General features: G+C 45.4%; 1 protein-coding gene across 8 annotated transcripts in view; it reads left to right on the top strand.

The window, feature by feature from the left end:
• Positions 1 to 17,099, top strand: part of Slc35d4 (solute carrier family 35 member D4) — a 145,129-nt gene that overhangs the window by 44,670 nt on the left and 83,360 nt on the right. For 6 of the 8 annotated variants that reach the window (XR_013045971.1, XM_006989464.4, XM_076554740.1 and 3 more), the window contains exons 8-11: positions 1,324 to 1,372; positions 2,974 to 3,019; positions 6,309 to 6,344; positions 11,783 to 11,817. Coding sequence is in view for 7 of the 8 variants with exons in the window: in XM_006989464.4 (XP_006989526.1) it covers positions 1,324 to 1,372; positions 2,974 to 3,019; positions 6,309 to 6,344; positions 11,783 to 11,817 (166 nt within the window). In the remaining variant the exon portion in view is untranslated. The remainder of the gene's footprint in view (positions 1 to 1,323; positions 1,373 to 2,973; positions 3,020 to 6,308; positions 6,345 to 11,782; positions 11,818 to 17,099) is intronic. The other 2 variants (XM_076554737.1, XM_076554739.1) reach the window with 2 other exon arrangements.

The following is a 17,099-nucleotide window of genomic DNA, read 5'->3' as shown; positions in this document are numbered from 1 at the left end:
TAATAAAAATATTAGGAGTGAACTCAAACAGAAACTGGAGGGCAACTTTATTAGAGTTAAGCTATAAATCTCAGCAGCTGGAGAGAATACTGGAGAGAAGAGGGGCAGGGAGCCATGTCTTTTAAGTTAAGCTGGCTGGTGTGGAGGTCAGCCACAGGGTGGCAGGCAGCCACCATGGTTGAGGAGGAGCAGTGTGTTAAGGAAAGAATTAGGAAACCCAAAGTGTCAGAAAAAGCATATGTAGGTTCTGGCCAGCATCTGGAAGAAAGATAGAAAAAGAAAAAAATTTGCATCTGTCTTACTTAGCGTTTCTATTGCTGTGAAGAGACACCAAGACCACAGCAACTCTAAAAAGGAAAACATTAATTAGGGTGGCTCGCTTACAGTTCAGAGGTCAGTCCATTATGGTGGGACATGGCGGAGCGTAGGCAGACATTTTACAGGTGACAGGAATGGTCTCTGACATTGGGAGTAGCTTGAGCATAGGAGAACTCAAAGCCCGCTCCCACAGTGACACACCTCCTCCATTAAGGCCACACCTGCTCCAACAAGGCCACACCTCCTAATAGTGCCACTCCCTGTGAGTTTATGGGGGCCAATTACATTCAAACCACCACAACATCTTTCTGAGTTAGAAAGGTAGACACAGCTGAACCCCATTACTACAGTAGGGACTGTGCTGGGAATGAGAATTCTGGGAAGTAAAGTCAGTATCTCGTTAAAAGGAGACTAATTCCATTTGTCTCTTTAGCGTGTTTTAAGGCGAGCCGGCTTTCCTGGAGTGGTCCTGCATTTCTGTGGATAGTTCCCTGCCAGGTCTTGGACCCACCCGACCAGATTATCTCTTTTTTTTTTTTTTTTTTTTTTTTTTTTGGTTTTTCGAGACAGGGTTTCTCTGTGTAGCTTTGCGCCTTTCCTGGAACTCACTTGGTAGCCCAGGCTGGCCTCGAACTCACAAAGATCCGCCTGCCTCTGCCTCCCGAGTGCTGGGATTAAAGGCGTGCGCCACCAACGCCCGGCATCCAGATTATCTCTTAAGGGAGGAGACAATGGCATGTTTCCACCTAGAGAGAGATCCCATTCCTTACCACAGCAATCATACAGGTGTTTGGATGTCATGAGTTTATAGTTGAACACATTGGGGGAGGGCAGAGGGCACACTGGAGAACCCAGGAAGATGTCTGGGGAAATGAACTGATTCTAGGCCCTGAAGAGGTTCTCTGGAGCCTTTGGCTCGAGTGTTCACCGGGTTCCTGATTGCTGTACAAATTTCTGTTTGTCTGTAATTTAGCTTTTCCTTTCCTTTTTAATTCTGTGTTACAGTTTGATCCAGATGGCTATTTTTGGGCTGTAATTCACTTATTTTGTGTAGGTAAGTTTTGAAAGTGCTTTCCTTAAATAATTGAGGACTATCCTTCAGCTCTCACTGTGTAGCCATTTTTTAGTGACTCTGCAATAGGGAAATTAAGATATTAAGGTTCAAGTTTAAATGGACATTTTCCAGATTTTTTTTCTACTTTGGACTTTTTCTCAGATATTTCCATTTTCAACATAATTTCTTCTTTGTGCCCAACTCTGCTTGGTTTGGGTTTGGCTTTTAATGTTAGTTGTTCTTCCATAAGAATGTGGACTCCATGTATGCGAGGTGCTCTGTAAAGAAACGACTGATGTGACCGCTCCGTCAGGGGCAAGCTTTTTATTGTGGGCAAGGAAGAGAAAATATCCAGAGGCATCTGGGAGAGCCCAGAGCAGAGAGAAAGGAAAGCAGGCTGGACATGGCCAGAGCTAGAGACTCGGGAGAGCAGGAGAGAACAGCAGAGACACCGGGAGGTAGAGCGTAGCGGAAAGAAAGTGCTGGGCTCGGGCGGACGATGCAGAGTTAAGGAAGGGCTCCTTTTGGGGATGGAAAACCTGTTCACAAGGTTAGGAAAGAATGCCTGCTTTATCCAAACCATTGTTAATCCTTCTGTATAGTCCACCTGGAGCTCATTTCTGGACATAGAGGCTTCCTGAGAGACATTCAGAATGTCATGTCTAAAATTCTTCCAGTAGCAAACAAAAAAACCAAAATGTGAAATTAAAAAACAATCTGATTTTACTTCAAATACCCAGAAACCTCAGGGTTTCCCTTCTCCACATGCATCATGGGAAGGAAATGAAACTGGCTGTTAACAGTACCACCTGGTCACTCCCGGCCAAGTGCTTCCTGCCGGCGACCGAAGTGCCTGATGTTATCTCGGGATTTGCAGGCCGAAGTCCCCCTGTTTGCTCCCCCCTGTCAGGGTGTGAGACAGGGAGAAGGCCAGCGCCCCTCCCGGGCCTTTCCTTGTGAAACTGAAGAACCAACCTGCCTCCATCATAGGCTTAAAAGCATCTTCTAGTAAAGACAACTAGGCTCATTCCTGTTTATGATCAAACCTCTGTTTCTCAAGCACTGGGCTTCGCCCCACTTGTGACCTTAACTACAACAGGTTCTGTACTGCCTGTTCCAGGAATGGCAACTATGTCTTTGTTTCAAAAAGTTAACCATCTTGCAACCCTACCTTTGTTTCAAAAGGGTTGTTATGAGGACCTGTTGTTATGACCACCCATGCACTATGTCCTTGTCTCAGAAGGTGTTATGACTAACTTGTTGTTCTCATGTTCTGCTCCTGTAACCCCGCCTACTTTGCCCACCAAATCCCCCATTTAGAAACTCCCTACCACTGAGCTATAAAAACTTGTCTTCCTCATGTCCAGTACTGACCTCTCAAACCCCTCCTGAGGGGGAGGCAGCCCGCTTTAATTAATTTGGCCATGATGACTTGGGCCAGTGGTCTTTCTCCTCATCTTTGGATTAACAAAATAGGGATAAAGGGGCCAGCACTCTTTTGGGGTCTGGGGCCCAGCTGCCTTTTCCCTGTGGATTTTTCTGCTTTTCTGGAAGTGTCTTTAAACAGAAAGTGCCAATGACTCCTGTCCTTTCATATCTAGGGGCTTACAAAATACTTCGGAAATCCCAGAAGCCCAGCGTGTTAAGGTAAGCTCTTAACGTTTAGGGAGCTGGCTGGCTAAAGAGATGAGACCTGCGTGTGATGCAGTCTTCCCCGTAAGCCATTGCAGCTAGGAGCGCAGATGGCCCCAAAGCCATCCCTCTTGTTGCTAATTGGGCCACTTACCTCCTGTCAACTACCTTTAGCCATGTGTGCAGAGGCGAGGCAGCTCCCCTTTCAGGCAGGGCCATTTGGGTGAAAATTTAATGAAATGCTCACACTTCTAGTTGTTCAGGGTGTACTTGACTGCATCTGGCTCAGAAGGGCAACTTCTGTGTTCTTGTTTTCACCGGCCCTAAAATTTGACTCCGTTTATATCTGGAAGTCTCCCAGTTCCCAGTCTTTGTTATAGGTAGCCAATGAAACAGCCTTGGTGAATGTAAAATTTAAAAAAATAAAATTAAAGAAAAAAGGAAAGGAAAGAATTCTTGTCTCCACTGAGCTGGGGCTTGAGACTGACCAGCTGGCCTGCGGGTGTGGGCATGTCTGGAGTCCCAGAAGGGATGACTCCCAAGCTAAGGCCTTGTCCCTGTGACTTGTACTTCTTGGATTGCCTTTTCTTCTTTAAATGAAGTATTTTTGCAACCAGAAGCCAGCAGAGCCAGGTGTGGTTGTGAATACCTGTGGATTCCTCTTTGGCAGGAGGATCTAGAGCTCAAGGCTGGACTAGGCTCCAGAGAGAAACCATGTCTCAGAGAAGAACAAAGCCACATCAGAGTGCACGATGCCCACTTAAACCTGAGGTGGAATGAATAGCACATGGTCCTTACAGTTTAATTGTGTACCACATGGAGTTGGAGCATACACCGAGATAGAAGGTTTTGGCTGAATTTTGATTTGCATATTCTTGATTTTAAAGAGAAACATTATTGTGTGTATGGTATGCATCTGTGAAGCGTGCTCATGCCGTGGTTTGTATGTAGGTGAGAAGACAGCTTTGGGGAGTCAGCTCCTAGAGAGCAAACTGAGGGCCTCAGAATAGCAATACCAGCTGAGCCGCCTCACTGGCCCAGGATCTGTGTCTGCTGAGGATGCCAGCCCTGGAAGCCAGTGCATCCTGTGGAACAAGACAGTCAGTAGAGCTGATAGCTGACAGTCCTTTGAAAGTAGCCAACGCGTAGGTGGGAAGCCGCTGGCCCGGTGAGGTGTGTGCTAGCACTAACCGCTGGCCCGGTGAGGTGTGTGTTAGCGCTAGCCGCTGGCCCGGTGAGGTGTGTGTTAGCACTAACTGCTGGCCCGGTGAGGTGTGTGTTAATGCTAACCGCTGGCCCGGTGAGGTGTGTGTTAGCACTAACTGCTGGCCCGGTGAGGTGTGTGTTAATGCTAACCGCTGGCGTGGTGAGGTGTGTGTTAATGCTAACCGCTGGCCCAGTGAGGTGTGTGTTAGCACTAACTGCTGGCCCGGTGAGGTGTGTGTTAATGCTAACCGCTGGCCCGGTGAGGTGTGTGTTAGCACTAACCGCTGGCCCGGTGAGGTGTGTGTTAGCGCTAACCGCTGGCCCGGTGAGGTGTGTGTTAGCGCTAACCGCTGGCCCGGTGAGGTGTGTGTTAGCGCTAACCGCTGGCCCGGTGAGGTGTGTGTTAGCGCTAACTGGCGACTGTTCAGAAGGGGGGCCACTGAACCCGAATTTCCTGCCTCTCTGACCGTCACCTGCATGTCGGCTGCTGCGGTGGGCTTCGCCATTCTGACCTGACGTCTAGTTTGAGGGAGCTGCTTTCTTCTTTACTTACTTGGATAACTAACTTGAAATAAGGATATTTTTTTGTTTGATCCTAAAATGAGTTGGGTGTTTTGTCTGTTTGTGGGTTTGTTTGTTTGTTTTTCAGTTTTATCGTGTCAGTAATCTAATTTTCTTCCTTCCTTCCTTCCTTCCTTCCTTCCTTCCTTCCTTCCTTCCTTCCTTCCTTCCTTCCTTCCTTCCTTCCTCCCTCCCTTCCTCCCTCTCTCCCTTCTTTCTTTCTTTCATTGAAAGATTGTATGAGATTCTTTTCTTGTACATTATATCCTGGTTATAGTTTCTCTGCTCTTCCCCTCTGGATCCACTCCTTTTCTCTCTCTCATTAGAAAGGAACAGGCTTCTAAGAGATAACAAGCAAACATGACAAAATAAAAAAAATTAATAAAATGTAAATAAATTAATAAAATTAGTAAAACTTTCATATCAAAACAGCAACCCAACAGGAAGGAAAAAGTCCCAAAAGCAGGCACAAGAGTCAGAATCAAAGACCTATTTGATCTCACAGTCAGGAGTCTCATGAAAGTACCAAGCTAATAGCTATAATATGTACTGAGAGGACCTGCTGCAGACCCGTGTGGGCCCTGTGCTTGCTGCCTCAGTCTCTGTGAGCTCATATGCACCTTGATAGTTGATTAAGAGGGCCTTGTTCTCCTGCTGTCCTTCATCCCTTCTGGCTCTTACAGTATTTCTGCCTCCTCTTCCATAGAATTCCTGAGCTCTGAGGGGAGGGATTTGATGGAGACCTCTAATTTAGACACTTTCTGCATAATGTCTGGCTGTGGGTCTCTGTATCTGTCCCCATCTGCTGCTGGAGGAAGCCTCTCTAATGATGACTGGACAAGGCATCGATTCATGAGTATAGCAGAGTATCACCAGGAATCAGTTCTTCCTTCCTTCCTTCCTTCCTTCCTTCCTTCCTTCCTTCCTTCCTTCCTTCCTTCCTTCCTTCCTTCCTTCCTTCTTTCTTTCTTTCTCTCTTTCTTTCTGTCTACCTACCTATTGACCAGTAGTGTTTGGTTTTACTCTAGGTATTTGTTTACCTAGGACTATCTAGTCTCTGGTTCTTGGTTACCCCAGCAGTGTTGGGTTTGGTTCCCTTTTATGGAGTGGGCCTTAAGTCAAACCAGACATTGGTTGGCTGTTCCCACGAGTTCTGTGCCACCATTGATTGCTCTAGCATATTTTAAAGGCAGGGCAGATGTAGGCCCAAAGTTTTATGGCTGGGTTGGTATCCATATTTCTCTCTCCATAGTTTGGCGAGTCCCTTCCTGCACCAAAGAGACGAGAACACGAGGTGAGGTCTCCACGTAGGCACCAGCTCTCCATGTTCAATGAGTTGTGTGAAATTTAAGAAGTTATTTCAGGTCAAATGACAAGAATTGATCTCGAATATGAAGTGCTCCTTCTCCTTTGATAATTTATGAAATCAGTAACTTGGAGGTAGAATTTATTAATAGAGTATAATGACCATTTATAGATTTAAAAATTCTTTCCATTGTTTTATGAGTCTTACCTTTTTCTCTTTCTAATTTCTCAGTGACATTGACCAGCAGTATTTAAACTATATATTCAGGTAAGACAGAATTTACATTTTTCAAGAATACTGTGTATCTTACTTAGAGATGAGTTTTTAATTTTCTAATGATATTTTGATTAGAGAATTTGAAACAAGTTGGCCTGCTAGGAAAGCAAGTTTAAATTTTGTGAGTGGATCACACTCTGAAGAATCCACATGGCTGACCTGTCCTTAGCCCAAACAAGAGGAGCCTCTCTGGCCTTGAGCTCCAGAGGGTCCCACCCTTCCTTCTGGGTACCCACACCTTTGCTTCTAGACTGCATCCTGTACAAGCTTCTAGACTTATACGTCCCTTGTACAAGTGGTCCTGAGATCGGCTCCTGTCTTGGCTCCTGTCTTTCTAACACACACACACACACAGAGAGAGAGGGAGAGCGGGAGAGCGAGAGGGAGAGGGACAGAGAGAGAGACCAGGGTACAGAGCAGAGAGCTAGATGCCAAATTCCTCTGATGTGAGGCTTCCAACACTCTCAGGATTCTAAATTTTGATCTAGACTTTAGGCTGTTTTCATGGTGTATTTGTTAAGGTGGTTAGTCAGGTCTGAAGCTTAACCTATAACCTTTTAAGTAAGGCATATGGACTCCTGTGTGCCCTCACCCCAGCCAGCAGAGGATGGGTCACCCTGCTGTCGCTCAGGATGGTTCTTAGGCTTTAACGCCTTAGGCGATCCGATGCAGAGATTTGCCTGAGAAGGTGAGACTTGCCGCTGAGGATCTGAGTGTGCCTCGCGTGCAGACTTGCAGTGAGAGGACCGGGTTGGCCGTACCTGAGCACTTGGTGCCGACTTCTGACAGAGTTACTTAAGACGAACATTCCCAGCAGCTCCGTTTCAGAGAGAGACCCTGCTGTGCTCAGCCCAGCAGTTATTGAGACACCCGCTAGTATTTTGATTTTTAACTAGGTTGTATGTGTTTGTATGAGAACACATACTAGCAGAGGCCAGGGGAGGACGCACGATCTTCTGGAGTTAGAGTTACAGATGTTTGTGGGCCTCCTGATGTGGGTGCTAGGAATTGAACTCGGGTCTTCTACAAGAGCAGCACACGCTAACCACTGAGCCAGCTCTCCAGCCCTGCAGCACTGTGTGGAATGTAAAATTCACTCCAAGCATCACGGTTTGCTACCTTTACACTCAGCCAAAAAAAAAAGCCCCAGACATAAGATACTTTTCCAAAAAAACTGCCAGTGGTTCTTGGTATTTCAAAGTGGTCCTCAGGGCTAGAGTTCAATGGTAAAGTAACCAGCATGCACTAGGCTTTGGGTTTAATTCCTAGCACTGAAAAGAAAAGTATTTCTCAGATGTTGGGTCACAGTAAGTAGCTCTGCACAGAAGATATAGCAACGTGAGAAATGAGCCTCTGTGGTCCTCAGCTCCTTACTCTGTCCTTTGCCCTCCATCGGGTGTGAGGACATTTACTGGTACTAAGGACTTCCTGGCTGTGGCTGTGGCACACTCCAGTAACTCCCCAACTCTGCTCAGATTTTTGTTAAAGATTTATTTATTTATTTATTATGTATACAGTGTTCTGCCTGCATGTATCCCTGCAGGCTAGAAGAGGGCACCAGATCTCATTACAGATGGCTGTGAGCCACCATGTGGTTGCTGCGAATTGAACTCAGGACCTTTGGAAGAACAGCCAGTGCTCTTAACCACTGAACCATCTCTCCAGCCCCAGATTTTTTTTTTTGTTATTGTTGTTGTTGTTCAGTAACGTGGTGAAGACATTTGAATCAAAATGAGAACCATTTTTCTTTTCTTTTTGTTTTTTTGAGACAAGGTTTCTCTGTGTAGCTTTGGAGCCTGTGCTGGAACTCTTCTCTGTAGCCCAGGCTGGCCTCAAACTCAGAGAGATCCGCCTGCCTCTGCCTCCTGAGTGCTGGGATAAAAGGCATGCACCACCACTGCCTGTTGAGAGCCACTTTTCATGACTTCTGGTCACTACTGCTTGACGCTGGGAAATCAGCGTCCAGAAATGCACACTCTGCTGAGTCTATGGTTTGTCCCTGTCTAGGCCAGCCTGGAGCACTGCCCGCCAGGGTAGAGATTTGTTTTGGTCTCTCAGTATTTGGGAGATGGGTTAGGTGGAAGGTTCTCGGTCTTTGGCAGATATTCTCCCTTCACTGAGAGTCCATTTGCTCCTGACTCTCATTCTTTGCTCTCCCACTCCCAACACACCCAGAGGTGGCACCTGCATCAGGACCCAGTTTGAGCATCTGCTGTGTGCCTTATGCTGCTGTGCTTGAGACCCAGAGGTAAATAAAACGTGGTTCTTCCCCTGAGAAGGTGCAGTGTAGGAATAAGGAGGGGGAAACCCATTTTTGCATTTCAGATAGATGAATACGGCCACAGTAGAGGGAAAGGTTGACTAGAGGGCTGAAAAATAACTGAAACTTCTAAGTACAGATGCGCCTTCTATGCCCATTTTGGAGAATTTAGGTAATAGATGAGAGGTCCTTGTATTGAAAATTCTTTCTGATCTCAAGTTCCCCCACTGTATAAAATAACATTTATTACTATGATGTTGCTAACACATTCTCTACTTCTTTGTTCTCCAGGTGAGATTATGCACAAGTCTGTCAATGGGAAAGGGACAGGCCTTCCCTGGGATGTGGCTCAGTGAGACAGAAAGCATGCAGGCTACTGTTTCGAGATCACTGTCCCCTAGGCCTTCCTGGGACATTCCTATGAGCACTGAGATGCTTTCTGTCCCGTTTACTGTTCATTCTAATACTAGAACAGTTCCTGGCCAGGCCCATAATGGCTCAGGCTCATGGTCAGCTACTGAGGAGACCGATGCAGGGTGATCCCAAGTTCAAAGTCTGTCCTGGGCTACAAAGTGAGTTCAGGGGTAGCCTGGACAATTTAGTGAGACCTTATCTCTAAAAATCAACAGTAAAAATAGGGATGAAGTTACAGCTCAGCAGTAGAGTACTTACCACGTATGTGTGAGGCACTAGGTTCAATCTGCAGTAACGCACACGCGCACACGCACACACACATGCACACACACACACACATGCACACACACACACACGCACACACACGCACACACGTGCACACACGCACACACACACACTTGATTATAATTTCAGGAGTTATTGCTCCATGGCAGGATAATGGGACCCCTTTTCCATCCCAAAGTATCTCCTAGGACCTGCCATGGTACCTTAAATACTACCAGGATTACCTTATTAGGTTAAAAAAAAAATCAGAATAGACTCTCTAATCCCTATTTGCAATTTCACAAACCCAGCCTTACCCCCTACTTGTGCCCTCCTGGGGGACCAGAACCATATTCTACTCATCTTGGGATCACAAGCAGTCTGGTATACAGTTGATGCTCAGTATGGGTCCTAATGGACTCAATCACCTCTCTAAATGTATTTGTGGTGAGAATATGTCTGAAGAAAAATATGACTTGAAACCCCTTAGAGTTCTAAGATTAGAAATCACAAAGACTAAAGAGAAAAATGTGCTAATATACAAATTGTGCTTTATGTAATACCCAGTGAAGAGCAGACCTTTAAAACCTCCTCCTTGATGAAATTTACTGAGTGCCGTGTGTGTGTGTGTGTGTGTGTGTGTGTGTGTGTGTGTGTGTGTCCACATATAAATTCTGTATTATCAATCTATAAGTTTTTGAATAGTGGGACCCAGGGCTTGATCCCTCCCACTTTCTTATAAGCCTTTTCTCCTCCCACCTCTGCTGTTCTAAGAACATCCCATTAAAAAAAAACCAAAAGCACAAGATAGGGCTTAAAATGCTGCTCATCAGCAGGGTGCTGGGCTAGCATCGGGAAGCCCTGGGTTCAGCTTGACTCTGTGTTTTAGAGGAAGAGTCTGGAAAGTCAGAAGTGCCCAGATGCTGTCCTTGGAGATGTTGCTATAAGCCAGCATGCTGGGCTGTTCTGTGATACAGCCTGGGGGTAGACCTGAGCAGGTCTTCCTGTACATGTAAACCCAGCTCTTGGACAGTAAGTTTTGTTTTGTTGTTGGTTTTTTGAGACAGGGTTTCTCTGTGTAACAGTTCTGGCTGTCCTGGAACTCACTCTGAAGACCAGGCTGGCCTTGAACTCACAGAGACCCTCTTACCTCTGCCCTTGAAGCCCTGGAATTAAAGGGGCGCACCACCGCCCAGCTTAGACGGCAACTCTTATTCCTACACTGTAACCGGATCAGTTGCCTAGATGACTTGGAGTTTTGCTAAGTGCAGCAGCAGAAGGTGGGATTCGGCCCTGTGCAGCTGGGCTCAGGAACAGTGGGAGTACACAGAGATGGAGACTTCCAGAGAAAGGATGCAGTGCCAAGACTGAGTATGGCCCGCATTACAGACACCCTCCTCTGCATCCCTCAACACTTGCTCTCTATCCAGCATCAGCTTAGGTAGTTTTTGGCTATGCAGTGGGCAGATAAGTAGATTTGTGAATCAGTTGAAAATTTAACTACTTTTTATACAGCTCATCATTTTTTTTATTAATTTTTGTTTTTCATTTATTTGCATGCCAACCACAGTTTCCCCTCCCTCCTTTCTTCTCGTTCCCTCCCCCTACTTCCCATCTTACCCCCCCCCCACTCCCATTTCATCCACTCCTCCTCCTCCATCTCCTGTTCAGAAAGGGCAGGCCTCCCATGGGCATCAACAAAGCATGGCACATCAAATTGAGGCAGGACTAAGCTCCTCCCCTTGCATCAAGGCTGGGCAAGGCATTCCAGCATGGGAAATAGGTTCCCCAAAGCCAGCTTAAGTGCCAGGGACAGGTCCTGATCCCACTGCTCAGAGCCCCACAAACAGACCAAGCTACACAACTGTCACCCACATGCGCAGGGCCTAGGTCGGTCCCATGCAGGCTCCCCAGCTGTCGGTCCAGAGTCCATGAGCTCCCTCTAGCTCAGGCCAGCTGTCTCTGTGGGTTCCCCATCATGATCTTGAAACCTGCCCCCCCACTTGCTCGTCCAATACCTCCTCCCTCTCCTCAACTGGACTCCCAGAGTTCGGCCCAGTGCTTAGCTACACAGCCCATCTTATGACAAAAACATCCTTAGCTCACACTCAACAGCTAGTTTTTAGATTGCAACCTACTTGTAATTTGGAACTTGCTTTGTCTAGCTTTCAAATAACCATTGTACGTTGAATGAACACTATAATAGCGCCCACCAGGGCCAAGGAAAGTAATAGACGAAGGAGGGACATGAAACCCTTTTTGTCCTAAGCATGGCCCTCTTGCCAAGGCATAAGCCCTTCTGAGAGGTTTTCATTCTCATGGGATCTGGGTTTAAGCAGAAAGTCCAGTGTAGACAGTTTTCTCTCAGGCAATGTAACTGGTAAAATGGGATGGGAATGGGGTTTTAATGCAGCTTTGGGTGTGTGGGTGTGCTGGAGAAGGCTTCCCTGCTGCTTCGCTGCACTTCATGTTGTTTTGTTTTGTTTTCCAGTGTGGCACTCCTGGTATTTGCGTCTCATCCCACAGGTAAGGGCCCCGGTGTTCACTCGATCCCTGTTCACTCAGGACTCTGAGCCCGGTCATATCTCTGAAGATGTCCTGTAACAGAATATGAGGATGTGAATGGGCTGTAGATTTGATGCTGCCCTTTCCCAGTTGGTGGGAGCGGACTGTCGCTCAGGGGTAGAACACTTCCCTAGCACGTACAGGGCACTGGGTCAATCCCAGCAGGGCAAAACAGGAAGACGAAAAATACTCCATTGTGGATTTATGGCCCACAAATTTATTCTTATCCCAATTTTTAAAAATTACCTTGTAATATTTTGAACTTTGAAATTTTTAATTAGCCTACAAAATAATAGGCTCCCTTATGACATTTCATACACATGTCACTGTCCTTCACTCATGACCTCACCCTGCTACTGCCCCATGGCCTCCCTCTGCCTCTTCCTCTGTCTTCTTCCCCAGTAGTCTGCCCCTTCACGGTTTCATGCCGTGTGTGAGGTTATACAGGTGAAGCCTAGAGTCTGCTTGTGAGGAAAAACCTGGGATTTATCTTTCTGAGTCTGTCTGGTTTTGTTTGATATGATGATCTCTAGTTCGGTCTATTTGACATAATATTTGTGTGTGTGTGTGTGTGTGTGTGTGTGTGTGTGTGTGTGTGTGTGTGTGTGTGTGTGTAAGAGGGACGGAGGGAGAGAGAGAGGTCATGGGCAGAGGCTCATCTGTCACTTGTTCCCCTCTCTTCTAAGATCACTTCCCTGGCTCTCCAGAGCCGCTCTTCTGTGCTGATTGTAGATATTTGGTGAAACAGCTCACGTTCATTCTATTTCTAGTTAATATCGGTTTTTATTGTGTTTGTGTGTGTGTGTGTGTGTGTGTGTGTGTGTGTGTGTGCATGCATGCATGCATTTTTTAATATGCATGTGGAAGTCATGGAACATGTTCAGCAGCAGTTGGTTCTCAGCAAGTAGGTTCTGAGGATCAAACTCAGATAATCAGATTTGGCTGCAAGTGCATCTGTAGAGTCCATGCTGCTGGCCCCCCAGCATCATTTTTAACATAATTTCGTATCATAGTTGCTGCCCAATCTTTTTAATGCTGGAGTAAAGAGTTGGTTTTCCAGTTAGTTTTACTTTGCTGTTGCCTTGGTTACTCTGAGGTGGTTTTTCAGATTTAGGAATTCCCCCAAATGCTCTATTCTATCATGCAGTTTATTTATTTTTTTCACTTTGAAAGGTTTTTGAAGTACATTAGTCCGTTTTCTGTTGCTAGCCTGGGTAAATTATCTTTGAACAAGAGCCTTATTTTGGTTCCTAGTTCTGGTCCAGGTTCACAGGCTACTTCCGGTAAGGCTTTCTTGTTAGATTACTAGGGTTTCCAGGGTCAGATCCTGGGCCCTAGCAACCCAACAGGCTAGGCTCGGCCCCCAGTCAACGGACTACTCAAGAAGATGATGAGCACAGTGAAAAGCCGAGAAAGGGTTTAATGGGTGTAACCGTATTGGGAAGAGGAACAAGTGAAGAGGTTCACTAAGTCTCCACACCCATGTACGATAAGAAATTATGTTAAAATCATGTCACTTCAGAATATCTGCATTTCAGCCAGGCGGTGGTGGCACACATTTGAATCCCAGCACTCGGCAGAGGCAAGCGGATCTTTGTGAGTTCAAGGCCAGCCTGGGCTACATAGAGGAACCCTGTCTTGAAAAAACTTTTAAAAAGGAAGGAAGGAAACAAATATACAAATAAACAACTAACTAAATTGTGGGTGGGTGGCGGCCTTTTACCTCATTTAATCCTAATTCATCTTTCAAAGACCCCACTTCTCATCACCTCTTTTGTTTTTCTTTTTAAATCTTCCTTTCACTTCACAAGGTAGATTAGACTTGAGCGTAAGTTTTGCAGAGGACTTGCTTTGGGTCATGGTGTTTTATCAGCAATGGTAACACCACCTAGGACACGGCTGAATATCCTCACCATTGCCACGTATTGAAGGCTCCACATGTACCACATGACTGTCAGCACTAAACGCTTCCTGTTTGTCTGTCTTGCTTGTCGTCTGTCTTCCCACCACACCTCTTCATGCTTTGGGCCTTACAGGTGTTTAAGGCATCTCTTGCCCTTAAATGGAAAGTTCTACTTGTGGGTTCCCTTGGCCTCCCCATTTATTTACTTCCTGAATTAGTCTCAGTGGATTTCTCTCTCTCTCTCTCTCTCTCTCTCTCTCTCTGTGTGTGTGTGTGTGTGTGTGTGGTGTTTCCAATCCATCAAGACCTGTTTGTCCTTCAGCTAAGAGATTTGCTCTTAAATATGACACACCACCATCAGAGCTGGAAGGCATTTTAACAGTAATCCCAGGTGCTACCAAATTTTGCACGTGAGAGAGCTGAAGCTCAGAGAAGTAAGCATCTTGCCGTGAGCAGGATGAGGCTGAGCAGGTGTGTAGGAGCGGGAGTCTGGACTTGAGGGCACCTGACCTCGTGGTCCGGTCCTTTTTCATTTCTGCTTTCCTGGGGCTCTGCATGGAAGTGAATGCATTTCTAGGACACCGGGACTTGCCTCCTGCAGCTGCTTTTGTTCTGGTGTTTTCCCCTCCATCTCTCAAAAGTGGATGCTGGTGATAGTTTATCTGTTCTGGCCACCGATCCAACCTTTTACCCTGAACTACCGCCTAGTTTTCAGGTCAATACAAAAATACCTTGGAGGGATAGCTGCTGTCTGGGTCAGCAGCCTGAGAGTATAGAATGGCTTGCACAGAAGAATTGTCTTAAATGAGCATCAGTTTCTCTTTTCAGGCTTTGCAGATACTCTATTATTAGATAGTAGTGTTGAGTACACAGCTGTGGCTATGCTGAAACCCAGAAAGTGTACGTTTTCAAAGGATGAATTTATGATATGAATTATATCTCAATCAGAAAGTGTGTCAGAGGCAAAAAAGAAAACTCTAATTTGAGAACTGATTTGGAGTGTGGTCACACTGAAAAAGAAGTAATTATCCTTCAGATTATGTTTTTGGGGGCTTGGAAGTGTAGACACTTGCTTAGCATGTGTGAGCTTTGAGGTTCAATCCCTAGAACTAGAGAGAGAGAGAGAGAGAGAGAGAGAGAGAGAGAGAGAGAGAGAGAGAGAGAGAGAACCACCACCCCGCCCCTGCTACTCTCTTCCTGCTTGCTCTTCAGGCTTTAAACCATTGCATGGTGATGAGGGTTGGTCCAGAATAGAATCTTGGCATTGTAGAGACATGTGTGACACCTGTAAGTTTGTCATATGAGTCCATCTGTGACTTCACATTAACCAAAGTAGTCATGGAAGAGGCTGGGTGTAGGAAATTTAGTTCATGAGAAGGATTTTTGCAGAGCTGATGATTGGCCTCTTATGTCAAGGATGGCCTTGACCTCCCTTGCTCTAACAGCTGAGACTCTCTAGGAATTGAAAGACCCCAAATTTCCAAAGTCCTGGATGTCTGAGCATCATAGTCAAACCCTGCAGAACCCCTGACAAAAGTAGGTGCGGGGTGATGAGTAAGTGTTTCAGCATTTCTGAAGACACTGGATCCTTCGCTGTGTGCTAGAAGTAAGTTCACGATCTAATTCTTGAGCAGGGACATGGTAAACCACACTGCCTTCCTTGTATATTGAGTAATATAAAGGTGTCTGTAGATGAATTTCTAAACTGTCTTTTAAATAAGAAACACAGAGCCAAATATAGGGGTGAAAGCCTTAGAAATCAGGGAAATAGTGAGAGACACCAGCTAGCTTTAATTCACCACACTGTTGTAGCTTCCCAAGAGAGCTACTTCCTGTCTGCCCTCTTGTTGGCTCTTAGCCCAGCTACCTCACTTCCTTGTCACTGCCCGTCTGTACAGACCTCCAGGTCTCTATGGTTGGCACTGGGATTAAAGGCGTGTGTTACCACGTTTGGCTGTTCTCTAGTGTGTCCTTGAATACAGAGACCCTGCCTGACATGTGATTGGATTAAGGGAGTGTGCTACCACTGCCTGACTTTTGTGTTATGGCTGGCTATGACCTCTGATCTCCAGGCAAACATTATTTATTAATATACAAATAAAATATCACTACATTTCCCCTTTTTTGTCTAATAAAAATAAAAAAGAATAAAAAAGTTAAAACTAATATAAGAAAAACTATATACAATAAGTACAATAACTATATACAATATATCTAGGCAATAAATACATCAACAATGTCTAGTACATTTGCATTTGACAAATTCAGAGAAAATATTCTATTATCTATTCTATTTTGGTGAGTCCAAAATGTAACTAATTCACTTTCTATCCTAACTTATATTACCAACAGAAAACTATCCTATGATGTCTTTCAAACGTTTACATTTTATACCTCCTCAGTGAGTTTCTTTTCTGAAATTTCTTAACAAGGAAAACTGTAACTACTATCTAAAACTGTACAACTATCTAATCTTCAACTCCCTCAGAGACCCAAGAAGGAAATAATAATACCTAATAAAACAGGAAGTGCAAACAAACAACTTCCAAAAAAATATGAGTTGACAGAAATAGCCAGATGCCTGGACAGTCGCCTGAGGTTTCTCCACAACATTGGAGCATCATCTTTAGCCTATAGGCTTAGCGCATCTGGCAGACTCATTTGTGAAGTAGGATGTACACAAGGCCTACAGTTCGACCTCATATTCTGTGAGAGTAGTCCATGTACCAGATAAACTTGAATTCTACCAGTGTCCCGTCATGATTCAGGGTTTTAAATTCTGGAAATTGCTAGTGTTTTTTGGAATTTGGCTGCCTATCTTCTTGGCTTGTGGGTGGCTTCATCTCAGCATCCCGTTCTTCCCTGCATCCCATTCTTCTCAGTTTGTGGATGGCTCCATCTCTTGTATTAAATGCCAGTCTACCATTGAGAGGTTAGACTCTGCCAGCCTAGTTACTCTTTCAAGAATAACTTGTTTCAATTATAAATTTATAAACTCAAGTTCCAGTTGCTTTTGGGATACCATCTTACAAGGACTCCAATGTACAGTATGGCTTGTTAAGGAAGGGAATGGTTCAGTTGCCTTTAGCCTACTGGCTATGGGTGAGATAGGACCTCTGTTGGTCTTTTCTGTATCGAACACACAGATTGCAAGCCTAGTGCCACTTTGAGATCTTTGGCAGCAATAACCATGCAGCTCACACACAATTGAGCCAGTATGATAATGAGTATTCAGAGACGGGTAATGCCTAGGGGGCACTCACCAACCTAAGACAGAGCACCTGTGTGGCCTGGACAGGCGTCTCCATGACGGGTAAGGTGACCTGCTGACATCCCACAC

This window comes from Peromyscus maniculatus, chromosome 19 (assembly GCF_049852395.1).
Source record: "Peromyscus maniculatus bairdii isolate BWxNUB_F1_BW_parent chromosome 19, HU_Pman_BW_mat_3.1, whole genome shotgun sequence".
Lineage (NCBI taxonomy): Eukaryota > Metazoa > Chordata > Mammalia > Rodentia > Cricetidae > Peromyscus > Peromyscus maniculatus.
This window is presented reverse-complemented; position numbering and strand designations above follow the sequence as displayed.